We start from the raw sequence: 27737 nt of genomic DNA, 5'->3' as shown, positions 1-27737 counted from the left end.
TTTCTAGGAAATGTACGAGCACGCCTGTTTATATCCTCCACCCTCATCAACTAAGCATGCTGTCAAACTTCTGAATTTTCACTTATCTAAAATGGTCAGAAATGGTATCCTGACTCACGTGAGAGTTCCAGTTCTCTTATTATGATGAGGAAGTCTGAAAATTTTTTCATATACTCAAGAGCCATTTTCATTTCAATTTTGCAAACTTTTAAAAATATCTTTTGGAGATTTTTCTATAGTTGTTTCATTTTTCTACTCAATTTAGAAGCTCTTGAAATATTAGTGATATTAATCCTTTGTGTTTGATATGAATTGCAAATAGTTTTCTAAGTTTGTCCTTCGTTTTTTAAAATTTTCTATGGAGTTTTTTCCCCCATGCATGCCATGTTGTGTGGGTCAAATGGAGTAAAATTTACCAATCTTTGACCTTACTGTTTCTGGTTTTTTTTTGTTTTTTGCTTTTTTTTTTTTGGTGAGATCAGCCCTGTGCTAACATCCGCCAATCCTCCTCTTTTTTTTTTTGCTGAGGAAGACGGCCCTGGGCTAACATCTGTGCCCATCTTCCTCCACTTTATATGGGACGCTGCCACAGCATGGCTTGCCAAGCAGTGTGTCGGTGCGCGCCCGGGATCCGAACCAGCGAACCCCGGGCCGCCGCAGCGGAGCGCGCGCACTTAACCGCTTGCGCCACCGGGCCGGCCCCGCTGTTTCTGTCTTTTAAGTCACATTTTGGAAAATTTCTCCATTTCCAGAATATAAAGGAATTTACTTATGAATTCTAATGCTACATCCAAGTTAGCAATTTTATTTATGTTCACATTTTTCCAGCTTTAATGAGGTATGATTGACAAATAAAAATTGTATAAAATTAGGTTGTACAATGTGATTTTTTTAACGGTGTACAACACAATTTAATATACATATACATTGTGCAATGATTATCACAATCAAGTTAATAAACACATCCATCACCTCACATAGTTATCAGTTACCATTCTGTGTGTGTGAGAAAACTTAAGATCTACTCTCTCACCAAGTTTTAAGTATCTAATATGGTATAGACCTCTACTGACTCCTGCCATGAAAGATGAGGCTATTGCTCACTTAAACTAAACCTTCCTCCTCCCGATGTTAGTTTTGGTTCTCCTATTGGTTACCATTGAATTTACATTTCTATTTCTTTTCAACAACTTTTTTTTTTTTTTTTTGCGAGGAAGCTTGGCCACAAGCTAACATCCGTTGCCAATCCTCTTCTTTCTACTGAGGAAGATAGGCCCTCAGCTAACATCTGCGCCCATGTTCCTCTATTTTGTATATGGGACGCCTCCACAGCATGGCTTGATGAGTGGGGCGTAGTCCGTGCCCGGGATCCAAACCTGAGAACCCCGGGCCACTGAAGTGGAGCCTATGAACTTAACCACTACGCCACCAGGCCAGAACTTTCACCAACTTTTAAAATATATCTTGAACTCCTAATTTGTAAGATGATAGTTATGATAACAGCCATTGTGCTTACTATGTCCAGGCACTGTTTTAAGCATTTAATATTCACAATAAGCTTATAAAATAAGTACCATTACTACCTCCATTTTAAAACCAACAGAGGAGTCAAGAATCTGCCCCCCCCCATTCCACTGCTTGAAGTAGTCAAGCCAGGATCTAGAACCCAGGTTGCCTGGTTCTCGAGCTACACTCTTCACCACTATACTGTTAGTGTCAATACCCTCACCTCCATCTTTTCTATCACATTTCACCTTCTGCTGTTAGCTACATTTAGATTGTCTTGCACAACAATCAAGTTGTTCTAGCTTTGCCCTTGTTTGAAAACACACAGCATTTACCTTACTATGACTGTGGAAACATTTTTCCCTGCTCTGCCAAGGACAGAGCTCACATTCCTTTCCTTTCCTCAGGTGCCCCCTGTAGATGATTCTTAGCACTATAAAATATACTTTTCCTTACACTCCACTATTGCTTGAAGTCACACTGAAGTTTGCTTCATATCTGCTCCAAAATTTTGTATACAGACTTTTATTGAAATGGTATATAATTATCTTTCTTTTTCTTCTTAAGTGGCACACCTTCCATTTCCTCAGTCACAGGTCTTTTTGCTTTTCCCTCCAGAGACCTGCTCCCTGGAGCACCCTTCCCTCTTGCTCAAATTTGGACTGGCTGCTCTCCAGGGCTGGCTGAACAGCTACAATCAGAGACTTCCCTTGCACTGCTCTCTTGTATCATTAGATCCACTGGGTCCCGAATTCTCAAGCTTGCTTCTTCATTTTGCTGGAGTATCTCCTCCAGTAATATCCAAAGAAAAACTTTCAGAGTCCTTGAGTGTCTGATGTTCTTATTTTTTCTTTCACATTTAATTGAACTTGGCTGGGTATAGAATAGTGGGCTGAAATTTAAGTTTCTTTCAAAGCTTTAACTGTCCTGTTGAATTATCTTTCAGCATTCAGACTGCCGTTAAACTTGACACCACTCTAACTGTTTCCTGGAAGGGAAAGTCCACTTTTCTTGTTATCCTTATTGTTCAACGTTATACTGACAGGTCCAGCTCCCAGCCTTTTCCCACTGCACTAGGCATTCAGTAGGCCCTTGTAACTTAAAGACTCCTTTCTTCAGGTCTGGGAAATCCTCTTATTTTGATAATTTCTTCCACTCTACTTTCCTGTTCTGAGATTCCTATGAAATCTCCTAGATTGGTCTTCCATGTCTCTTATTACTGGTCTGTCTCTCCTTCGCTCTACCATCTGGGAGACTTTCCTTAATTTTATTTGCTAGTCCCACTACTAAATTTTATATTTTTGCAAATATTTTTCCTCTGCTCCTTTTTCAGAGCATCTTTCATTTTACGCAGACAATATTTTCTTAAATCTGAGTATATCAGAGTATTTATTTTTTTATAAAGTTTCCTCTCATTCCCTGAATAACCTTTCTCTTTTTCAACTTATTAGTATTAGTCTTTTATGCTCCTGGTTCTACTCAGTTGTCTGATTCTTATTTAAGAAAAGATTGGATAAACTGGTATGGGTTTCTTCTGCTTTCCAGCTCAGTCTCTTTCCTGCATGGAAATTCTACTAGGAACTCTGTGCCGGGCAGGGCGGGGCAGGGCAGAATGGGGAGTGTTGACTGCAGGCTTTGCTTTAGGGCAAGAGCTGGCTGTCAAGACTGGGGTACTTTCGCAATGCCAGAATGAGGGCTTTAACCTAGATGACAACATCTGCTCTGAGCTTCAGGGTGGGGGGTGGGGGTAGGGTGCCAACGGGTGCAAACTGTTTCACATATAGGACTTAAATCTCTCTGCTTTTCACTACCACTTGTCACTCTCATCATCCATTGTCCCTGCCAATACTGGGCCAGAGTCTCTTGAGACTCCCATAAGCAGCCTGGCTCCCAGCGCCTCTCTAGCTCCCTCCTAGCACATTCTGGGCTGTAAATCTTTCCACTTCTTTTATCTGTCAACAGGCTCCCATCTGCTTTGTCTTCCAGAAATTCATTGAAGGCTGTCATCTGTTGCTTAATAACCCTCCTCACTTCCTTCCTTTTCTCACTGCTATTCTAAGCCTATTCCTTCTAGTACATCAATTATTTTGATTCAGTGGGGTCCTGGGAGGCGTTGGAGCAAAACTTAACACTCAACCCTTCTTGAACTTTCTGGCTATTGATTTTATATAAAGAAATAGGTGTACATTCTTTGTAACAGAGTTCTGTAAAGAGTATACACGAATAAAACCAATTTCTAACGTGATAATATAAATTGTATGTGTGTTTTTAAATTTAGGTGTATTTTTTTCAGTAAGGGGACCTTTCAAAGGAGTGAGTGGCCTAAAAATGGGACTGAACCAGGAAAACTTCCAGTTTCCTCTGGCTTTGCTGACTTGGGGATATTTGTGCCATTTTTAAACCAAGAGAGGCAATGGTTTTTGTTTCATGGAGTAGGAGGGAAGTTTACTGACTGTTTTGGGTGTCTGTGTGTTAGGGTGAAATGGATGTGTTTAGTTTTGAAAATGTTGATTTTTGAGGTTCATGTAGGATGGTTTTAAGAAAAGATGTCTAACAGGCAGGTGAACACACGTTTATAGATCAGGAAGATTTGGGAGTCAACAATCATGATGCATATAAATTCATCCAGAAAATAATCCACAAAGGGCAAAGAGTAGAACTCTAGGTAATACAAACATCTAAGAAAGGTGGAAGAAAATAAACCTTTAACAGAGACTGTAAAGGAGTGTTCTCAGTTATGCTGCTGAGATGGTGAGTAAGAACAAGACCTCCAAGGGTGTGCTGGGTTTCAGTCACTAAGTTTCCAAATACCTTGGAGAAATAAAGTGAAGTGGTGAAGTGGTGGAGAAAGGGACCAGATTTCAGATAACATCTGAAACCATGAATTTATAGTAGACCCTGTGTGAGTCTCTCCAGCAGCAATGTTAGATGGGACACGGGATAATGGTTAGACTGATCCAGAGATGAAGTGGAATGAAAGGGATGAAGAAGTGAGATTACTGACAAGAGCTGCTGAAAACAGCTCACACGGTTTAGGATGAACAAGGAAACAGGAAATTAAGGGATATCTGAAAGGTTTCGAGCAATGAGAGGGGCCACAAGATTACTAGAACTAGAAGAGGTACCTGAGTAAGGGAGTGAGCATGCTGACGGACAGGAGGCTGGGGTCAGAGAGTCGACATATAACCGTACGTTATTAAAAGTGGGAAGGTTTTAGGTGCTAACAAGCTGTAGCGTATGGCAGAGGAAGGTCCAGATCATTGAAGTGGTGGGGGACCAGGAACTGGGTTAAGGTGCAAGATGGGCTATCCATAAACAGATGGTGAAGCCATCTGAGCCAGCATAGGCCTTGAAGTGTTAGGAAGACTGAGAGCTAGTTTCTAAATTCTTCCTTAAAAATGGGGGAGTGATCCAGCCACTGGCAGAAGCAAAGTCAAACAAGTGGCAGATGATGCACTCATCCATGTCTAAGAAATTAGAGGATTTTCCAAATAGGGTGAGGTTAGATAGATTCAAAGATAAGAATCAATTTAACATTTGAGTGCGGACAATTTACTGTGCTGGATGTACATAACACAATGATGAAGATGCAAAAATGGCCCTTGAGTAATTAATAGTTGAGCATATAATCTCTTATGGCCCTATCTATTCTATGATAAGATGACTTTAATACTCTTGGTCCAATGCTAAGCAGAAAAAAATTTGTTTCCATGTTTTTCTAACCATACAACAAAGAAATGCACCACTTCTACTCTTCATTGTATCTTTAAACACACACTTACTTGATTCTTTTTAGGAAGTCCTCTGTCTGTGCGCTTGCTTCCCTGAGACTTCCTCCTATTAATTTTCTTTTCTTTACAGGGCTGAGCTTCTGTATTAAATAAGCTGCAAACACTCTCTTCTGCAAAACTAAGCAATTGCTATAAAGAAATTTAAAGTAGGGATCCATAAAACACAGCAGTTACATTTTAATGTATGTCTCTCACATTTACTTTCCTTCCCATGCTGCTTCTACCTTTTTATATCACATTTCCTCTTAATTTGCAAATTCCATTAGAAGTATTTTAACCAACTTAAACTCAAATGGGGGAAACAGTAATTACTAACTTCCGATCTATCAAACATAGACCCAGAAGCATATGCACTCTGCCCCATTATTTTAAGAAAGAAAAAAAAAAAATTAAGAATTAGTTGATTTATTCATTCATCACATTTATTGAGCATCTACAATTTAGCCCCTAACTCCTGTTGGGTTATGAGCAAAAAACATCATGAACTGTTAGATTATCTAAGTTTGAATTCTGGGTTTATCATCCAACTATATCAGCTAAAACCCCTATAACAGTATACTATAGGTCTACACGCTATGATGCTATAGACAAAAATCCAGTTTTATCAAATCTAGTAAAAGAGCAAGACATGCATTCAATGGGAATTATGTTTATACCGAAAACAGTTGAAACCTCGTGTTAAAAAACAAAAAGAAAATATAGTTTTAAAAAAGGTTATATTTACGCCATTTTCTAGCTCTGCTAAATATATGCCACTCTTCTCCACTTTGCACCTCAATAAAATTCATAAAACCACATAGAGCTCAAACCAACTTTTCAAACTGATTACCTTCCACATTAACACAAACTCTGAAAGTATCTTGTTTTATTGGATTTTTCTTCTAACAGAATTAATTAAAATCAAACTGGGAAAAAACATCATTACCCTGGGTTACATGCCAGGTAGGATAAGGTATTAACTCTTAATGACATTGATCAAACCAAGATTTTACCCATAATCACTTGATCATGAAAACAGAAAAAACTACTGCAAGATTTAAAAACAAATACATAGTGCCAAATACAAACACTTACGCTTCTTCTGTTAGAGGTCCGTGTTATTCTACCAACTCCATGGGAGGATATTTTCTCGTGGTTCTTTGAAGAGCTAAAGCTATCAGTGCCTGATGATCAAGACACAAGCAAAATAAAAAGTTGTTAAGATGCACCATCTTTCAGACACTCTGGATATTCTTTTGGATATCCACCTTTGCTGTTAGTATCATTTCATATCTAAACATAAATAATTAACTACCAAGAGGTAATTAATGGTTTTGATCCAAAACCATTTGGCATGGACCAAATATGCTGATGGACATTTTGGACAGGATCACATTTCAAGGACCTTTTGGCATGAACCGAATGTCTTATGGACATTTTGGACAAGACCAAATGTCTGCTAATTGATTGCAAAACATATTACCCTCCTAAGATGACAGATTAAATCACATTACAATAAATACTCATATTTCTCTGATATCGATTTATTCCAAGCTACATTTTATACAATGAAATTGTAATAAAGGCCATTAAGACAATCATGAAAATATTTTATTTAATTTTACACATTTCAGGAAAATTTTAATTTGATCACTTTTAATGGTATAAATGAAAGGCAGAACAAAGTGTTAAAGAGCAAAGCCTCTGGAATGAGATAGATTACGCTTCAAATTTTACCTCTAACTTAATGCTACATTTCTTGAATTCAGTGCTAATGAGCTTGGTTTGTGTCCTACAGCCAAAGAGAAGCTATTAAAGGATTTCAGTCAGGTGAGAGACATGCATAATGGTTCCCATCCTAAGTGCTTTTCTCATGACATTTACCAGCCAAGTCCTGGTTTGTCAGGAAATCACAGAGAGATCTTTGTTGCCTTGTCATGATCAAAAAAAGCCAGAGATATATGTGGTGATGGACAAACAAAAATGTACAACCCAAAATTTCACAATGTTAGAAACCATTAAAACATCAATAAAAAAAAAAAAAAAAAAGCCAGAGACCTTGGAAAGTATAAGTGCCCAAGATGCCACGTTAATGTTAATGAACAATTTTGGATATTTAAGAATGACCCTTATGATCCGTATCATTTCAACTGCACAAACTGTAAAGGAGCTTACTGTTGATACTGAAGAGTTGAGAGGGCAACGTCACTGCTTGCAGTAACTTGCAAAATGGGGCTCCCCATCTAAAGAAGTTACATGTGGGTGATGATACATATGGGTGATATTAAGTGTAGGATTTGGAATGGAAAGGAATGGATAAAGACACTTTTTATAAGCTCTTCTACACTATTTGGTTTTTTTAAACCAAGTATGCATTGTTATCATAAAAATAAAATTTCAAAAGGAAATTAAGGACATTAAGTTCCATATATACATATATTGAAAATGACATTTATGATTATGAGATAAACCAAAGTTACTACCTGAAAGAGTCTCAGAGATTGAAGACTTAAGAGGACTCAGAACTGCAAACGATACAGGAAGAGGTTCTATGTTTTCCTAAAGAAAGAATAAAAACAGTAGAAATCAGACATCCTTAAACCTAGTGAACATATAAATAATGTCCCCAAAAGAAAATAAGGATTCATTTTTGTAGGCAGAATTGTAATAAGCATAAAGATGGGAAATCAATAAAAGATTAAGAGAAAAAAAGTCAAAAAGACATCAAATATAAAAATATATTTTATAATATTTACCAAACATCTTTAATAAAACCACACTTACTAACTGCAAACCACCAAAATAAAAATAAAACTTTCAGTGAAAGTAGCCATAATGATCCACTAATAAGTTACTTTTTTGTTTTATTTAAAATGCCATGTCCTAACTCCTATAAAGTAAATAAGGCAATCCATTAATAAACACAATCTAACATTACAATATTCAAGGGAACTTCAAGGTAAAATAGCAATATAAACCCAGACGTCAAATCTTTTCGTTCCCACATAATTGCCAGTATGATGGTAGTTGTTGGTTTCTCATAGATAAAATGTCAGAAATTCTCTTTTATCACGAGTTTGCCCAGTTTTTATCAGAAATGAGTGCTGGATTTTGTCAAATGCTTTTTCTGCATCTACTGAAATGACGATATGGTTTTTCTTAGTCTGTTAACATGAATTACACAGATTGGTTTTCAAATATTGAACCAACTTTGCATCTCTGGGTAGTCTCACTTGGTCATGATGTATTATCTTCTTATATATTTTTATGTTAAAGAGGACACTGGACTGTAGTTTTCTTGTGTCTGTCTGGTTATGGTATCAAGTTAATGCTGACATTAATGAATTGGGAAGTATTCCCACCTTCTCAATTTGTTTGGAAGAGTGTATGTAGAATCGGTATTATATCTTCCTTAAATGTTTGGCAGAATTCATTAGTAAAATCATCTGGACATGCAGTTTTCTTTGTGGGCAAGTTTTAACTACAACATAAAGTTCTTTAGTGGATATGGGGCTGATGAGGCAATCTCTTCTTGTGTGCGATTTGATAGTTTATGTCTTTCAGGGAATGGTTCTAGTTTATTTAAATAGTTGTTGAATTTACTGGTATAAAGCTGTTCATAATATTCCTTTATTATCCTTTTAATATCCATTAGAATATGTAGTTATGTCACTTCTCTCATTCCTTATATTGGTAATTTTGAAATTCTCTCCTTTTCTCCTGAATAGTCTGATAAGAAGTTTACTAATATTGTTTTTTTAAAGCATAATCTTTTGATTTCAATGATTTTTCTCTATTGTTTTCTATTTCACGATTTCTGCATTTATCTTTATTCCTTCCTTTCTTCTGCTTACTTTGGCTTTAATTTGCTTTTCTTTTTCTAGTTTCTTAAAGTAAGAAGTTGAGATCATTAATTTGAGATATTTCACTTTGAAATACAAGCTTTAATTTTAAAACATTTCCCTCTAAGCACTGTGTTAGCTGCCTCCCACATTTCTGTTGTCGTGTTCTAGTGGGTTAGAGTTTACAGTGTACATCTTTGACCCCACTCTGTGTAGAGCCCAAGAAGCCCTCTCAGCCTCTCTGGCATGTTATTTTTGTTGTACACTTTACTTACATAAGTTATAAACCAAATACATTGTTGTTACTCCTGCTTTGAACGATTATCTTTTATGGCTATTAATAATAAGAAAAAAAAGTCTGTTATATTTGCCCACATATTTAGCATTTTCAGTGCTCTTCATTCCTTTGTGTAGATGCCAATTTCCAACTGGAACCATTTTCCTTTTGACTAAAGGAGTTCCTTTAACATTTCTTCTAATGCTAACGTGCTAGGACAATGAATTCTTTCAGCTTTCATATATCTGAAAAAGCCTTTATTTTGATAGTTTCACTGGATAGAGAATTCTGTCTAGGCTGACAGCTGTTTTTGTTTTTTGCTCTAAGTACTTAAGCACATCTTTACAAGATGCTGCTGCACTGTCTTCTACTTCTTCTTTAGGTCATGTGTCTTTTCTCTGGCTCCTTTTAGGTCATTATCATTGATTTTAAGCAATGATGTGTCTTTGTGTACTTTTCTTTGTGTTTCTTGTGCTGGGAATTTATTGAACTTTAGGATCTGTGGGTTTATAGTTTTATCAAATTGTGAAAATTTTCAGACATTCTTTTTCTTTTCTTTTTATTGCGGTGACATTGGTTTACAATATTGTATAAATTTCAGGTGTACATCATTATACTTCTATTTCCGCATAGATTACATCATGTTCACCACCCAAATACTAATTAGAATCCATCACCACACACATGCCTAATCATCCCTTTCACCCTCCTCCCTCCTCACTTTCAGCCATTATTTTTCAAATATTTTTTCTATTCCTTCTGATTTTCCCAATCCTTTGGGGACTCTAATTGTATACAAGCATATTATGCCATCTGAAGTTGTCCCAGCTCACCAACTGTCTGCTCATTTTTATTCAGTCTTTTTTTCTCTGCATTTCATTGAGAATACTTTTTTTTTTTTTTTTAAAGATTTTATTTATTCATTTTTTTCCCCCCAAAGCCCCAGTAGATAGTTGTATGTCATAGGTTCACATTCTTCTAGTTGCTGTACGTGGGACTCGGCCTCGGGTTGGACGGAGAAGTGGTGCCTTGGGGCGTGCCCGGGATCCGAACCCGGGCTGCCAGCATCAGAGCGCCCGCACTTAACCGCTAAGCCACGGAGCCGGCCCCGAGAATACTTTCTATTGGTGCATCTTCAAGTTTGCTAAACTGTCCATTTGCAGTCTCTAATATGCTATTAATCTCATTCAACATATTTTTCATGAAGAGATTGTAATTTTCATGTACAGAGTTTGATTGGGTCTTTTCTATATCTTCCATGTTCTTTACAAGCTCAATCTTTCTTCCACCTCCTTGAACATACGGAATATAGTTAAAATAACTCTTTCAACATCTTTGTCTACAAATTCTACCACATGGGTCATTTCTGGGTTTATTTCTACTGATTAATTTTTCTCCTCACTATGGGGCATCTTTTCCCACACATCAATTAATTTTTAATTGAATGTCAGACATTTTGAATTTAACACAGTTTGGTGCTGGATAGTTTTATTATTCTTGAGCTTTTTTAGGCAATGCAGTTAAGTTACTTGGATGCAAGTCGGATCCTTTTAAAGCTTGCTTTTAAGCTTTGTTAGTGTTTTAGTCTAATTCTGCTCCACTAATGAGGCAATACTCTCCTGAGTATTTGATGCCTCTGAATTACAAGGTTTTTCTGCTCAGGTTGGTAGGAACACTATTCCTACCCTTGTGTGAGCTCTAGGGATTGCTGCCTCTGCTCCATTTGGGTCATTCTCTCCCTGGCCTCAGGGAGTCTACTCACAAGCATGTGTGGACCAGTACTCAGCTGAAGACTCAAGCAGGACCCTTTGCAGATCTCTCCAGAGCTGTCTCTCTGTGCAGCTCTCTCCTCTCTGGTACTTTGCCCTGTGAACTCCAGCCTCCTTGGCTTGTCCAGACCCCAACTCCATCTTCTCAACTCATGGAGACCGCCAAGCTCCACTGAGGGAACCCCTCCCTTTGCTGCGGCCTGGAAATTCAGCCAAGGCAGTAAGTGGGGGCTCCTGTAAGGCTCACCTCATCTGTCACTCCTCTCTCAGGGATTACTGATCTGTGCTTCCCCACGTTCAATGTCTGAGGACCACTGTTTTGTATGTTATCTCTGGTTTTTCAGCTGTTTCTCATGGGAGTGTAAATTAGGTCCCTCGTACTCCATCTTGGCCGAAAGCAGAATACTCTTATTTCAAAGTATAATAGCAAGAGAGAGAATGAATGAAGGTCCCAATTTAAAATTGGTAAGGAAGACTAATAGGTAATTCTCAAGAGGAAAAATTCAAATGGCCTATAAACATGTGAAAAATGTTCAAACCTCATTAATCAACTAAAAATTTTCAAGTCAGCTTTTTCTCCTATTAAGCTATTACCTAGGGCTTACGAAGGTATAAAACCATTTATATTGCTGTGAGTCCAAACTAGTACTCACTTTCTGGATGATAATTTTATCAATATGTACCAAAAAGTTCAAAAATGTTCACATTCTTTAATCCACTAATTCCACCTGTAGAAATTCATCTTAGGGGGAAAAACAGCTTATATTTATAGTATATCAATTATAAGACTGTTGCCCTTTCACATTTTAACACCTCTGAGATCTAAATACATTATACAATTCATGGTGTAATACAGTTTAACTGCCAGCATTTTTTATTAATGCTACATAAAATAACAGCACATCTTACCATCAATAGCATTTAGGGTCCATGAAATATGCTATGTACAAGGAGTCATGGAAGTATTGTTTTAATAGGAGAAAACTGGTAATAAACTATACCTGGAAAAATCCATTAATTTATACCATTACATATCATTTAGTCCCTTTCACGATTTCAAAGCATAATTATTGCTCATGCAAAACAGGTGAGGTCTGATGAAGACATAAACAAGTTTGTTCCACGTTTTTCGCACTTACAAGATTCTCCCCCTTGTCATCAAAATTTGGCTGCGGTAACCGCTCAGGAACTGGTGACTGCTCCAGTAGCAGGGTACTGACATCACTTGAATCCTTTTTACGAACAGGCGTTCCTCCTTTACGCAATGGTGTATTTGCTGGCAAAGATTCGTCAAACACTTCAGGGCTTAGCTCCTCTCCAAAAGTAACTCTCTTCCTCTTCCTCATATTTAGACAGGCCGATACTTTACAATTTTCTTCACCTTCTATAGATAACAAATGGAAATATATTTAAAAATTAAGCTATATTTCTTACCTAAAAGGCATATCCTAGAATCTTTTAACATGATTAGATTTGGCTATTATTTGTATAACATAAAACACAGATTGTAGAGGAAAAAATTCAAAATGGAAAAGATAGGCAAATTTCTAACTAAAATATGGTAACAGATTTTAAAGTAAATTTTGCATTATCTTAGAAGTTTACAAAATTAGAATACCAATTTCCTTTACAAGTTTCACCATTAAGCAAAAATGAATAGATAAAATGGATAGACCAATTCTGAGACTCTCCAAAGAGATTCCATCCCTCCCAACTGTTCTTCATTCCCATGTAATTTCAGAAGCATTAAGGTATTGGCAGATCATTAAAAATACCATATACTAAATCAGATTTTTTTTTTTTTTTTTTTTGTGAGGAAGCTAGCCCTGAGCTAACATCCATGCCAACCCTCCTCTTTGTTTTTGCTGAGGAAGACTGGCCCTGGGCTAACATCCGTGCCCATCTTCCTCCACTTTATATGGGACGCCGCCACAACATGGCCTGACAAGCGGTGTGTTGGTGTGCGCCCGGGATCTGAACTTGGGCCGCCAGCAGCAGAGCGTGCACACTTAACCACTATGCCAGGGAACTGGTCCCAGATCAGATTTTTTTTTAACAAGAAAATGATATCCTCAGGTTCAAAATAAATACGAATTTCTTACCTGCTTTTCGTTCTTTACAACAGTTTGTAAGATTTGAGATTAAACTTGGATGTGTCCCATCGTCACAAAGGTTGTCACAGTGCTCCTGAGCACAGTAAACATCAAGGAATAATTTTACATATATAAATACATACACACAGTCATTAAGAATGGCAACTTTTAAATTTTTCTGCCAAGGGTAGATACTATACTATTGCAGATTACCTTTACTTTCATAATTGTTCTGGCTGAAAACACCATGATATTAGCCACAAAGAAAAACTGGATTCCCTAGATATTACTTCAATAAATAGTATTTTAGGCCAAAATCAAAGAACAGAAATCCGTAATATGGGCTAAATTCATTCCCTCATTTTTGATCTGACAAACAAAGTTAAGGAAAATGTGAGTGGCTAGAATTGTACTATACTGTGACGGTGTCAGATGAGGTAGACCACACATACACGGTATGAGGTGTAAGAATTACACTAAAACAAGAAAAAAACGAACAAGGTAAATGGTATACCAGGCTGTTTTGTCTTTTAAACCTGGGAACCACACCTTTTATAAGTGTACAAATCTCCTGCTTCCATGACTACATTCTTGAGTTGTCCCTCTAAGCTTCTCCACAAGAAGATCACAGAGTAGGCAAGTGGTGAGGAAGGGACAGTGTGAACCCTGAACAACAGGGCGGGGCAGGCGTAGCCTGGGGCCGCTGAAGCGAAGCCGGAGAGCCAGGACTGTGGGCTGGCTGGGCGTCCCCTCCCAATCCTCACCTGCTTGCCCAGTCTCCTCCTCACCCCCGACCAGCCCTTGCTCTCTACAGCTACTCACTTTCTCCAGCACACGGATTCCAAGAGCATCACCTTCTCCAAGAAACAGTCCTGCCCCTAAAAAACCTCCTTAATCAACTATCTCCTATATCAATATTTGTGCAATAAATGAAATTATAACACGTTAAATCATGCTAACTTTTAGATTTATTTTTAATTAAAACCACCATGAAAGTTAGCAAACTCAAACTGTATACACCTACAAACTTTGGGCAGCTTAGTAAAAAGATCATCAGGTGTAACAGTCTTCATACGATTTTTGTGGCAGGACTTGGTGTTTGCTATGCAATACTGTTAATCAATGAGAGTTATATGGATCATTAAGATGCTAAGTCTCTTTGAGGAGAAGATATAACAAATAGAAGACATGAATGAGCATTGCTGTACAGAGATCCAAATCAGCTCTTTAACCAGAAAAAGTGTCAAAACACTTAAAATAACAATTGACCATATATCCATGTAGATAGAAAACAGTCTAGTTCATTTTGGCTTTAGAAACAGATATGTAGGCATAGTTGTATGTTAAAATGCCTATGGATTAAAAAAAAAAAATTGTACTTTTCATTTGCTAGGCACTGGTGCTAATTTCACATTACTATCCCACTTATTGCTCAAATTACCCTATAAGGTAGTTACTAATATTTTCCTTTCATAGATAAGGAAACCAAGGTGCAAAAAGGTTAACTAATTTGCCCAGCTCTTAAACCTCAGAGTGAGGATTTGAAATCAGGCCCTCTGACTCCAGAGCCCATCCTCTCAGCCTTTCACAGTGATTACAGCCCACCATGGATTTTAACATCCGATTTATCTGGGTTCATTCAACAACCTCAAGCCTACGATTGTATAAAATGGGGCTAATACCTTTCTTGGAGCACTACTGCTGCATGTACATGACACATGCCTGAACTGTGCACAGGAGTATTCAACAGACGCCAGATGGTTCCCAATGACCTCCTCTTCTCAGACCAAGTGAGCTTAGAGAAAGAAGCCTGCCCATACAAGAGCATCTCTAAGACCAAATATTTTAGGTGGAAACACTTAACACTCAACTCATTAATAACTAAGAACTTTTATAAAATACAGTCTACATATATTAAATCCTACATACTATATTCCATACTGAATTAAAAAAAACAAAACAAAAAGAAAACTCTGCACAGTGCTATTAAGTGAGAAAAAGAGGGAAAAAAATTAGGGTGGCACATTTCCTTTTAAATCGGTATGACATGTAACATTTCAAAGGTATTGCTTTGAACCAAAATGAATTTTTATTCACTTTGCTTTAGGAAATGTAGCTCTATACTTACCTGGAGGCTTTCTAGACATAGCTTAAGAGAAGGTTTCTTCAGCACAGAACGCAGAACGATGGTCTCAGAGGACGGACTGTCCCTTCTGCACAGTGCAATGACCGGTGACCTGACTTCAGGAGCTGTATCTGTGCTCACTTGTGTAAATTTGTCAAGTGAAACAGCATCGCATGATCCTCTGCCCTCTACACAGTCAGCAACCTTGATTCCTTCCAAATAAACAGGTAAACATGAGAAGTGGGAGACATCTGAACCAGTCTGTTCTACACCAAAAATATTATGTATCTGCAGTGGGAATAACATGCTATTAAAAAATTCAACTCTAATATATTCTTCTTAGGGAATAACATCTGGGATTTCATTTGGAAATATAAAAAGACAGAGACGTGGCACTGGTCACAGCTTTGAATTCAAATCTAACTACTGAGAGTCAAGGTAAGTAAGGCATTTTGCCTCTTATGGAAATCTAAGAAGGTATCCTTAGGTATACCTAAGAAGGTATCTGAATCAGCTATTAACTGTTAGTCTGCCTCTACTCATGACACCTATAACTTGCACCATACAACTAACCTGAGCCAGGCAGTAAATAATGACTTATTTTATTACTGGAGTAAGAGGCATTTCAGCACGCAAGGGTGGTGGGAGGGAGAAGATGGGATGCTGACGAGAAAAATTATCAAATCAAAACATAAACACACTGTATGTGCTCCAAAACAAGGCAGCCCTCCTCCCCTCTCCCAAATTCTTTCTCACAAGAGAGTACTGTTAAATGATCAACATTTAACAAATATATATATCAGGCACTTAAGATGTGACAGGCACTTCTACAGGGGCTAGAGATACAACGATGAACAAAACATACAAAGCCCCCATACCGTCAGAGGACAAACAGACAACATAAAATATAGTACGTGGGAGGGGTGGCTGTAAAAGGGTAGTATGAGGGATCCCTGTGATGGCACTGTTCTATATCCTAACTGCAGTGTGGTCATATGAATCTACACAGGCGATAAAGTTACAGGGAACTAAATACACACACAAATGACTGCATGTAAAACTGGTGAAACCTGAAAAAAAGTCAGTGGATTTTTATCAGTGTCAATTTCCTGGTTGTAACAATGGATTACAGCTACGCAAGATGTTACCACTGGGGGAAATTGGGGGAAGGGTATACTGGAGGTCTTTGTATTATTTCTTACAACTGTATGTGTATCTACCATCATCTCAAAAAGTTAAAAAAATGTATATCTAACAACAAGTAGTAATACTGCTATTAAAAAAAAAATGTAGAGATAAGGGGACAGGGTATGATACAGTAGGAAGAGGGTGTTGCTGTTTTGGGGTGTTCAGGGACAGCTTACTCAGCAGGCATCTGAATAAAGTGAGGAAGCGAGCCTCACTGCACACACGAAGAAGATTGCACACGTGAAGCCAAGTGCAAAGACCTGAGACAGGAATGTATTTGGCATACAAGAGACAGGGCAAGGCCAGTGTGACTGAACCCAGAGCCGGCAAGGAGAAGAGAGCTAAGAAATAAGTTCAGAGAGAAGGCTAAGGACTAGGTCAAGTAAGGCCCAGCAGAAAGGACAAAGACTGGATTCTGTTCTAAGTATCCTGAAAAGCCAATGAAAGATTTTAAGAAGGGGAATGACCTAGCGTGACTTGCATTTTAAGAGAAGCTTGCTGGCCACCATGTAGAAGACTCTAAGAAAGGGATGGGACAAGGGTGGAAGCAGGGAAATCACTTAAGAGGATAAACAAAATAGTCCAGGCATGAGAAGATGATAGCCTGAACCTCAGCGACAGTCGTCAGGAGGTGAGAAGTGGTTAGACACTGGATATATTTTGAAGATAAGGCCAACAGCATTTGTTAATGGGAATGGAAGTTTAACCTGAAAAAGGCAGGTGTCAAGATAACTCCAAGGTTTCTGGCACAAGCAATTAGATGAATGGTAGTACATATCGTTTACAGAGATGAAGAAAATGGAGATGAGCAGACTGGGGAAGGGAAACTAATCAAGACCTGTTTGAGTGTGATTAAGTCTGAGATGTTTAATAGACATCCATGTGGAAATCAAGAAAGGCAGTTGGGCACTTAACGTTGAGAGTTCAGGGAAGAGGCCGAGGACAGATATTTAAATTCTGAAGTCAACAGCATATAGACGGTATTTAATGTGAGAATGCCTGCAATCACTAGGGATAGAGTATGGAGGGAAAAGGTCCAAGTGCTGAACCCGGGCAGTCAAACGTTTAAAGGTCAGGATGGAAGAGGAGGAACAAGGAAAATAACAAAGAAGAAATGGTCTGTGAAACAGGGCAAACGAGAGAATGGTGTCCCAATGCACAGTGAAGAAACTGTTTGTCACAGGAGAGCACAGTTGGCTCTGTCTGGGATGCTCCTGAGACCTCAAGGAGAGGAACATACTGAGAATGACTACTGGGGTGGCAGGGAGGTGGCTGCTGCTTACGAAGGCCTGTTTGGAGCTGGATCAAGAAAGAGTGGGAGGCAAGGAGACAGAGTACAGCTTGCTCTGAAAGGAAGTTTTGCTACAGAAGAAAGCAAAGAAATAGAGTTCTGGCGGGAGGAAAATCCTGGGACAAGGGCAAGTTTAAGATGGGAGATTGTACAGCACATTGTATGTTAATGGGAAAAATGAACAATTCAGAAAAGAAAGGACCTCCTAGACAGAAGGTTCTTGAAAAGGGAGGGGGCCACACTGAAAGGCTGGCCTTGGATCAGAGCACTGAGACTCTACTGTAACAGGAGGAAAGGTGGAGTACACTTGCCCAGAGATGCAGGAGAGGTTGGTGGTGGAGGATCAGAACATTTGCTTTCGTTCTCTTGGTGACATAAGAAGAAAGGTTCTTAACTTTACTGAAGAAGCCAGTGACTGCAAAGGGGCACCAAGAGAACTTGATCTCAGTCGCCCAGGAGTAGGCCTGCCAGATTTAGCAAATAAAAATGCAGGAGATCCAGTTAAATTTGAATTTTATCTAATTACTTACGCATATTGTTGTTAGTGCCGTCAAATGAATTCCGACTCCTAGCCACCCTGTGGACAGCAGAGCGGTACCCTGCTCGGTCTTTTTGCACCATCCTCTCACCTTCCAGCTGTATGTCAGACTATTCATATGGTTTTCATGGCCTATTTTTTTGGAAGTGGGTGACCACGTCCTTCTTCCTAGTCTATCTAGTCTGGAAGCTCTGCTGAAACTTGTCCCCGTGGGTGACCCTGCTGGTATATGAAATCCCGGTGTCATAGCTTTCACCATCATAGCAACATGCAGCCACCACAGTATGAAAACCACAGACAGGTGGTGTGGTTCTCTGACTGGGAAATGCACCTGGGCCGTGGTGGTGAGGGCACCGAATTTTAATCACCAGACCACCAGGGCTGGTGCATATGCACCAGCTTATGCATATGCACACCGACATAAAAGAAAAATAATGCGTGAGACATGCATATACTAAAGAATTATTTGTTTATAAGAAATAACTTATAAGTATCTTAAAAAAAAGAAGCAAGGGAAGGAGGGCTGGAAGCTTGATGGAAAAGAGAAGGTGTGATGGAGGGAACTGATGAAGAACACAAAGCACTGCCAAGCAGCGCTGAGGCCCACCTGAGATGAAAATTTGGTTAGGCTGTCAACGTGCAAAGTATTTAGATATATGTGGGGCAGGAATACAGTGGGCAGAGAGATGCATCGAGCTGGGTTTCTGGCTAGATGGATAAAACAGACGATAACGGAAGATAACAAAGGGATCATGTGGGCTCTCCTCTCCAAGCTCTCCTTTACCTAAGTATTTTCTATCCCACTTTGTAAGATCTTTTCACTCTTCCTAAAGGTGCCCTGTTTGAGATATAATGCCCTCTGAGGTGCCACCAGATAACCAGTTTAAAACACTGGAATCAGCACCAGACTCCCTTAATCAAGGCCCCGTCACCGAAGGCAGATTTGTCTTTCCCTGTCTTGTACAATGTTTCTGCTTAGGGCCTAGAGAGCGGTTAAAATGGGATACGCTGGCTCTTGTTGTGATGCTCCCACTTAAGACAGATTCTACAGGGAGATGTCTGGTATGATGACAGTTTTTAATGACCACACTTCATACTGTTAAAGAATATGTCACTCCTAAGACAAAGTCCTGTGCGAGTGAAGCAAGAGAATTGGTTAAGAAACGCCTATTTCATCTAGATACAAACTCAGAACCCAGCTCTGAGCCTCATCCATCCATCCATGACGGATGATTAAAATTAAGAAGTCAGAGCAGACGTGCACTACAAGAAATGCCAAAGGAAGTTCTTTTTCAGGTTGAAGGGAAATGACACCAGAGGGAAACTCAGATCTTCAGGAAGGAATGAAGAGCTCCAGAAATGGTATCTATCTGGGTCATTATAAAAGACTATTTCCCCCAAATACACATGGTTGTTTAAAGCAAAAAAAATATCTTGTAGGGTTTAAAATGAAGATAAATATAATATAGATGACATCTATAGTATAAAGGACCATAAAAGACATGAGTGGGTGGAGAGAAAATAGATCCATACAATTTGTAAATTTTCTGTTATTTTACATGAAGTTATACAATATTAACTCTAAGAAGACTGTGAAAAGTTAAGAATGTATATCACAATCCCTAGAGTAACCATTAAAAGAAAAAGACACAAAGAGATAGTCTAAAAGGTAATGAGTAGGGGCCGGCCCCAAGTGTAAAGGTTAAGTGCACACGCTCCACTGCTGGCGGCCCAGGATCAGATCCCTGGCGCACACCAATGCACCGCTTGCCAGGTCATGCTGTGGCGGCGTCCCATATAAAGTGGAGGAAGATGGGCACAGGTGTTAGCCCAGAGCCAGTCTTCCTCAGCAAAAAGAGGAGGATTGGCGTGGATGTTAGCTCAGGGCTGATCTTCCTCACACACACACACAAAAAAAGGTAATGGGTAAATGTATTTCAAAAAAACACAAACCCAAAAAAGACACAAAGAAGGAAACGAACAAAAAAACCAGAGAGAACAAACAGAAAACGTATGATAAAATGGTAGATTTAAATAAAATCATATCAATAATGATTTGAAAAGTAAATGAGCCAAATACTCCAATTAAAAGACAAAGATTCCCTGAATGGATAAACAGGCAAGACCCAACTACATGTCTACAAGAATCTTATTTTAAAGATTTTATTTATTTATTTTTCCCCAAAGCCCCAGTAGATAGTTGTGTGTCGTAGCTGCACATCCTTCTAGTTGCTGCATGTGGGACGCGGCCTCAGCATGGCCGGAGAAGCAGCGCGTCGGTGCGAGCCCGGGATCCGAACCTGGGTCGCCAGCAGCGGAGCGCGCGCACTTAACCACCAAGCCACGGGGCCGGCCCAAGAATCTTATTTTAAAGACACAGGTACGGGGCCGGCCCCATGGTGTAGCGGTTAAGTGTGCGTGCTCCGCTGCCGGCGGCCCGGATTCGGATCCTGGGCGCGCACCGAGGCACCGCTTGTCAGCCCGTGCTGTGGCAGCATCCCATATAAAGTGGAGGAAGATAGGCAAAGATGTTAGCCCAGGGCCAGTCTTCCTCAGCAAAAAGAGGAGGATTGGCATGGATGTTAGCTCAGGGCTGATCCTCACACACACACACACACACACACAAAAATAAAGACACAGGTAGGTTGAAAGTAAACCTAACATCTTAGTGGTGACTTTCATTCCATACAAGTATACTGATTTTGGGAAAGGCTAAGTAAGTTTTGAATGCTGGTCCCTTTTTATACACTTAAAAATCAAAAAAATGACGTGTAGTGTTTTCTTGAACAAAATACCTTTGTTAATTTGTTCAAAGATCCCATTCTTTATAACAGATTCTCTCAGCTTGGAAATAGTTCACTAATTCTTATTGGTAGCAGTTCAAAGAAGAAAATGTCATCTCTGACATCATAAGAATTCTGAAACATTTCTACTAGACCATGAGCTCTTAAAATGCAGGGAACTATTTCCGTTTTCCCTAATCTTAGTATACAGGTACACCAACCCCAGATGTCTACTGAACAAATGTTCCAACAGGTGAACTGGCACATGCACTAAGGAAGAATTACATACTTACCACCTGAATCCTCCGTGAGTTCTGGAAGTGGAACAGACTCTTCAACTAACCATCCAGACTGTGTTAAACCAGATTCAGAAGATTTCTTGGGGAAAAAAATTTAGAGTAAATAAATATTAAATCTTATTACTTACAGGATTGTTGGTATCTTTATAAAGATTTGAATAAGCATTACACATTATTTGGAAATCTGCTGTTAAACCAATCAATCAATCACCTTCATTATCTAGTTAATTGTTACAAAAGTATAGAGGAATCTAACTAAAAACAGAGTATTCATTGTAACTGCATCCTAAGCGTTCTACTGAACAATTTTCAGTTCCCTAGGAAAAGTTTACAGGACACTTCTTTGTTGCCTTAATGTTTGAAGTCTAGAAAACTGTGTTAACTGCTTCCTTTAAAGAAGAAACTCTCAAAATAACGAAAACTGTTATATAATTACTAATCAAACAAGAAAAGAAAACAATAACTAAGACAGGAGAACCATTAATGGCTAGGATAGAAAATACACTCATTAATGTGGAAACCATTTCTAAATCATGGTGTATGTCCATACAGTTAATCAAAGTTCTGATAAGAAACAATTATCATTGGCTCTGTCAGATGACGATTTCACATTAACTAGAATAAAGCAGAGGGAGCAGAGATGATGACTTATTTGCAACTCAGATACAAATGAAATCTACTGGACTCCGAAGAATCTTTAATGACTATCAGACATTTATTATGCTGGTCCAAATAAGATCAACAGGACATGTACTGGATCTGTGTGACAGAGAAAGTACAGAGAAAAAAGTCTCAACTCTAATGGCTTTCAACTCTAGTGTCTCCTCTCATGAAAGAAATGGGAACCTGCTGCATTAAACCAGAACCAACAGCACGAAGCAAGCAAGTCAGTCACGAGAGAACCAGCTCCCTGTCTACATTTGAGTGAAGGTCAAGGATCTTCAACTGTATTATTTCATTCACGTTAGTTATTGTCTTTTGATAAATCTTGATGGGCTTTAAGGTAGTTATAAGCAACAAAAATCCCTACAGCTACTTGAAAGAAGTGAGCAGAGCAAAGAAAAAATTGATAAATAGCATCCTGCTTCCCAGTCAGTATTAAACCAGTGAAGGGCAGCAAGGCAGAAGTGCAAGACCCTCAGACCTGAGGGATACAGCCCATATCTTAACTTCACCTAATTTACCAGTTACGTGTAAATGATATGCTCATATGCCTGCCTCCCCCAACAGACAAAGAGCTGTTCATGCAGGACTGTGACTTTCCCATTGTTGTACCATCAGCATCCAGAACAATACCTCGAAAGCAGAAGACCACAAGGCTTAATTTTTTCACAGTCTTTTTCATAATTAAAAGCAACATATTAATCAAACTGTCTCTAATAACCAATAAGCCAACCAACAAAAACATTTAGTAGGAAATACACACACACACACACACACACACATGCAATTTAAAACTCAGCTACAATACAGCAGTACAAAGTACTCTAACTGCATACAGTCTTGACAGTCTTACAACTAACTGCCTAGCCAGAAAACCAAAGCTTCACTTTCCTATGTTTCCAGTAAGTGGATTACCTCAGAGAGATCTGCAAGAGAAGTTTCAACAGCGCACATTCTGCCTGCATCGGAAGAAGTAGCAATACTGACTATCTGGAGACCAACTGTACCAGTTAGATTTTCATCAGAGGTGCTCTGAGAGGATATTCTCTGACGTTTGGACGATGACTTTGCAAGGAACTCAGAGAGCTGACATTCACCAACATTTTCCTTTTTGGCTATATATGCAAAACAAAAATAACATAGGCATAAATATTTTTTTTATAATATCATTTTAAAATGTATACATCATAATAATTTTAGTAAAATTTAATGATTGAGTCTAAATACTTTATCAATAAAAAGAAAAATCCAGTACTTTCTTTAATTCAGAAAAGGAAATCTAACTAAAAGGCAAGAGAACATAACTACTAAAAAGACGATAAAAATTTAATTTTTAGAATTTTTTCTAGACTTTAAAATGTACAAAGATATGCTAAAATACATTTGCATTTCTGATATAGCATCTCATCCTATTTTTAAACTTACAATGAAATCTTTTCTTTTGAACATTTAAAGGATGTGAATTATGTTCTAATACTAATTCTGCTCTGACTGTGTATTTTATGAAAAATACAGGCACATGTGCCTCAGTTCTTCCTGGCTACAAAAAGGGAATTTAATCATCTGCAGAATGATAGTAATCATGTAAATAAAATATGTTAAAACTCAGGTAAAAAATCGGAAAGTAGTATTAAGTTACAAACTACAAATACAAATGAGTACACTGGCATGGGTCATGACCTGTGGAGGTCGATGAACTGGACTTGTCTTGAGCAACAGTGCACTGCACACGAGGAGGTGCTGAAATGGACTTGAAGATGGTTCAAGAAACCAAAACAAAATCATCTGGAACCTTAGGGCGCAGACCACGAGAGGAATGGTTATGATGATTACAGTAAGGACAAGATTTTGTCTAATTCTGGTGTTGGAAATGCTTTGTGATTGAAAAATCAGAAGTGACAAAAAAAATAACCAAATGATTTACAATCTAAAAGTTATTGCAAAGAATATGGCAGGCTATTAAGATGTCAGATTAGATATATCTGTTTATAATATCAGAGCTGGGTGTTTGGTATTCATATAAATGCTTGCGAAACTTAATAATCCCCCTCTAAAAATCAAGGTTTGTACACTCAAATTTGCCACATGCCCTATTCTAAAGATGAAATGAACTAACCAGCCCTGACATTTTAACCCTTAAAACTTAATTGTGGCCATGTGGAAACGTAGGCTCAGGAATGTTTGATATCAGAGTTTTTCCAGAGAAACCAGAAATCCAGATTTTTGTGTGAAATGTCCCAAATTTTAAATGTTAGGCTCCATTTAAAAATACAGCTCTGCTCAGAAAAGACTACTTTCACACTGTGGAACTAAATCTTTTTTATATCTCAGTGGCTTGTCTGAATAAACACAGAAGTCCAAATGGACTGAAATCTTCCTACTCACTCAAGCCTGTTGTCTTGAACTCTCCTTCTGCCTCTGAGAATTCAGGACAGTCAGTCATTTTCTCGTTTTCCTTTATGGAGTGAAAAGCCGACTGGAAAGCAGATATTCGTTCTCTTAAAGAATTAACATTTTGATATAGTACAGGGCTGCCCTGTTAAAATACAGAGACAGACAGGGTATTATAAATCAAATCAAGCATAGTTTCTATCTTCTAGGCCTATAACCATTGAATCCAAAACTAAATACACAAAGGCTTCTTGGAGATCAGAGGTAATAAAGTAGTGTAGCAGAGCCTCTTCTCCCTTGAATCACACATCTGTGTGAATATTCGGTGTGTTGCCATCATCTTAGTTTCTCCTCTGCTCCTCCCTCAGTTTTTAACCTGAGCAAAGAGGAAGAGCTGTGGGCCGGCCCCGTGGCTTAGCAGTTAAGTGTGGCGCTCCAATACTGGCGGCCCGGGTTCAGATCCCGAGCACGCACCGACGCACCACTTGTCCGGCCACGCTGAGGCCGCGTCCCACATACAGCAACTAGAAGGATGTGCAACTATGACACACAACTATCTGCTAGGGCTTTGGGGAAAAAAAGGAGGAGGATTGGAAATAGATGTTAGCTCAGAGCCGGTCTTCCTCAGCAAAAAGAGGAGGATTAGCACGGATGTTAGCTCAGGGCTGATCTTCCTCACAAAAAAAAAAAAAAAGAGGAAGAGCTGTGTGGTATGTACAGATGTAGATGTGCAGCTGTAGGCTGGTCAACACTGATACTGATGAGTCCATGGATCAGACAAGAAAAGGTTGGAGTGTGTGGAAAATACTTTAAAAAAGCACCAGATAAAATGTATCCCCAGTTACTTGGGGACTAAAAAACTCTAGGACTCTTTCTGAGGGGGCTTAAGGACCCTCTTTTATAACTTAGAGTCCATAACCTGAGACAACCTCAGTGAATTAAACTTGAAGGGGAAAGAGGTTTAGCACAAAAACGTTTGAGAGAGGCCAGTCTAAGAGACTATACGGAGAACACAAGAAAGCACTGAATCCTGGAGATGGGGCAAGGAAGAAGGGACAGGAAGAACCTGCCTATTTGAAACTTTTACCAAAGGTTTGCTAAAAATATCCAGTGAAAATCATCTGCGTGACACCTCTGTGACATGCAGGTCTCAGCATACTTAGCTTAACCGAAGATAGTCTCATTACTCATTTCCATCCATACACACCCTCTCCCCAGGAGGCCAGAACAAGACACAGATGTTCCACAGTAGCTCAGATACCCACCCTCAAATTTACCCTCTCTCTTTTGGCCCTCCCCAGCTAAATTTTCCTGATTTCATGGGATGTTACTTCCTCAGAATCGAAAGCCAGCCATTCACTAAAACTACAAAGCCAAATAGTTATATGGTCTAAGCACAGCTCTCTGGAAACTCTGGTAACAGGGTTTCAGCCAAAGAGTCATCAAATGAAACTGATACTACCAGGGATAGTAGTGCCAGATAAATGCAAGGACAGTCATGTGTTGTTTAATGACAAGGATACATTCTGAAAAACGCATCATTAGGAATCCCATTAGGTGATTTCGTCATTGTGTGAACATCAGAGTGCACTTACACAAACCTACACAGTATAGCTTACTACACACCTAGGCTGTAAGGTACTAATCCTATGGGATCACCATTGTATATGTGGTCTGTTGTTGATTGAAACGTCATTATGTGGAGATGACTGTAATACACAATTTAAGAGTTCCATAAAATTTATCCATAAAATAAATTACTGATTAAGTTCTCTATACAGGTTCCCTTTTCTCCCTCTCTTTTTTATTTAGACTAACATATTTCCACTGATTTGGAGCTGGTAGCAATATAAGAAATTAAACCAATAGGTAAAAGTAAGGTAAAAAATTACCTCCCTTTAAGATATCATATGGAGAAAAAAACAGTTAAAATCTTGAAGGCATGTTTGATGGTGAATCTGCTCACACACTTGATTCCATTCCCACTTAAACACATTCATAAAGCAAACTCTGTTACATAATAACAGAATATTTTAAATTCAAATATGGTTGATGAGGTAAACCTTTATGACATAAACAACACATAACACTCATAAAAAGTTGGTCGTCAACTCTTATCTATATGAGATATGGAGAAAGAAAGGGGTTATCCCAAAGTCATCTAATTTACCTTGAATGTGCTTTTCTGGTACTCATATTTGAACATGGTAGGGGTAGGAGTAATGTCCTAGGAATTTGGAGCACTTTGAAATGCTGCCTAAAACAAATTAAAGGTTCCCTAGTCAAAACTGTTTTTTCTTTATTTCCTGATGGAGAACAAGAATACACAAAGTAAATGAAACGTTCAAAATGTACTGCTTTTTTGGTCAACGAAGAAATCGGAAGAGAAATCAACAAATACCTGGAGACAAATGAAAATACAACATACCAAAATCTAGAGGATACAGCAAAAGTAGTATTAAGAGGGCAGTTCATAGCAATACAGGCCTACCTCAAGAATAAGAATAATCTCAAATAAACAGTCTAACATTAAACCTAAAGGAACTAGAAAAAGAAGAACAAACGAAGCCCCAAATCAGTAGAAAGGAGGAAATAAAAATCAGAATGGAAATAAATGAAATAGACTAAAAAGACAATAGAAAAGATCAATGAAATGAAGAGCTGGTTCTTTGAAAAAATAAACAAAATCTTCAGCTAGATTCACTAAGAAAAAAAGAAGGCTCAAATAAATAAAATCAGAAATGAAAGAGGAGAAATTACAACAGATACCACAGAAATACAAAGGATTACAAGAGAATACTATAAAAAGCCATATGCCAACAAACTGGATAACCTAGAAAAAAATGGATGCATTCTTAGAATCATACAACCTTCCAAAACTGAATCAAGAAGAAAGCAAGAATCTGAATAGGCTGATCACTAGTAAGGAGATCAAAACAGCAATCAAAAATTTCCCAAAAAAACAAAAGTCCAGGATCAGGTGGCTTCCCTGGCATAGTCGACCAAACATTCTAAGATTTAATACCTATCCTTCCCAAACTCTTCTAAAAGTTGCAGGAGGGGACACTTCCTAACTCATTTTATGAGGACAACTTTTCCCTGATACCAAAACCAGACAAGGACAACACAAAAAAATAAAATTACAGGTCAGTATTGCTGATGAACATAGACAAAAAAATCCTCAACGAAATATTAGCAGATC

General features: G+C 38.5%; 1 protein-coding gene across 9 annotated transcripts in view; it reads right to left on the bottom strand.

The window, feature by feature from the left end:
• CDCA2 (cell division cycle associated 2) overlaps positions 1 to 27737 on the bottom strand; it is a 54603-nt gene that overhangs the window by 15389 nt on the left and 11477 nt on the right. For 8 of the 9 annotated variants that reach the window (XM_087437336.1, XM_087437334.1, XM_087437335.1 and 5 more), the window contains 9 exons: positions 24530 to 24680; positions 23060 to 23259; positions 21476 to 21560; positions 15386 to 15594; positions 13267 to 13351; positions 12304 to 12548; positions 7760 to 7835; positions 6372 to 6460; positions 5289 to 5426 (listed from right to left, as the gene is read on the bottom strand). In XM_087437336.1, the coding sequence (XP_087293462.1) occupies positions 5289 to 5426; positions 6372 to 6460; positions 7760 to 7835; positions 12304 to 12548; positions 13267 to 13351; positions 15386 to 15594; positions 21476 to 21560; positions 23060 to 23259; positions 24530 to 24680 (1278 nt within the window). The remainder of the gene's footprint in view (positions 1 to 5288; positions 5427 to 6371; positions 6461 to 7759; positions 7836 to 12303; positions 12549 to 13266; positions 13352 to 15385; positions 15595 to 21475; positions 21561 to 23059; positions 23260 to 24529; positions 24681 to 27737) is intronic. The other variant, XM_087437338.1, reaches the window with a different exon arrangement.

This window comes from Ceratotherium simum, chromosome 12 (assembly GCF_057802395.1).
Source record: "Ceratotherium simum simum isolate JZ-2026a chromosome 12, ASM5780239v1, whole genome shotgun sequence".
Lineage (NCBI taxonomy): Eukaryota > Metazoa > Chordata > Mammalia > Perissodactyla > Rhinocerotidae > Ceratotherium > Ceratotherium simum.
The sequence above is the reverse complement of the archived record's forward strand: the minus strand, read 5'-3'. Positions and strand labels throughout refer to the sequence as shown.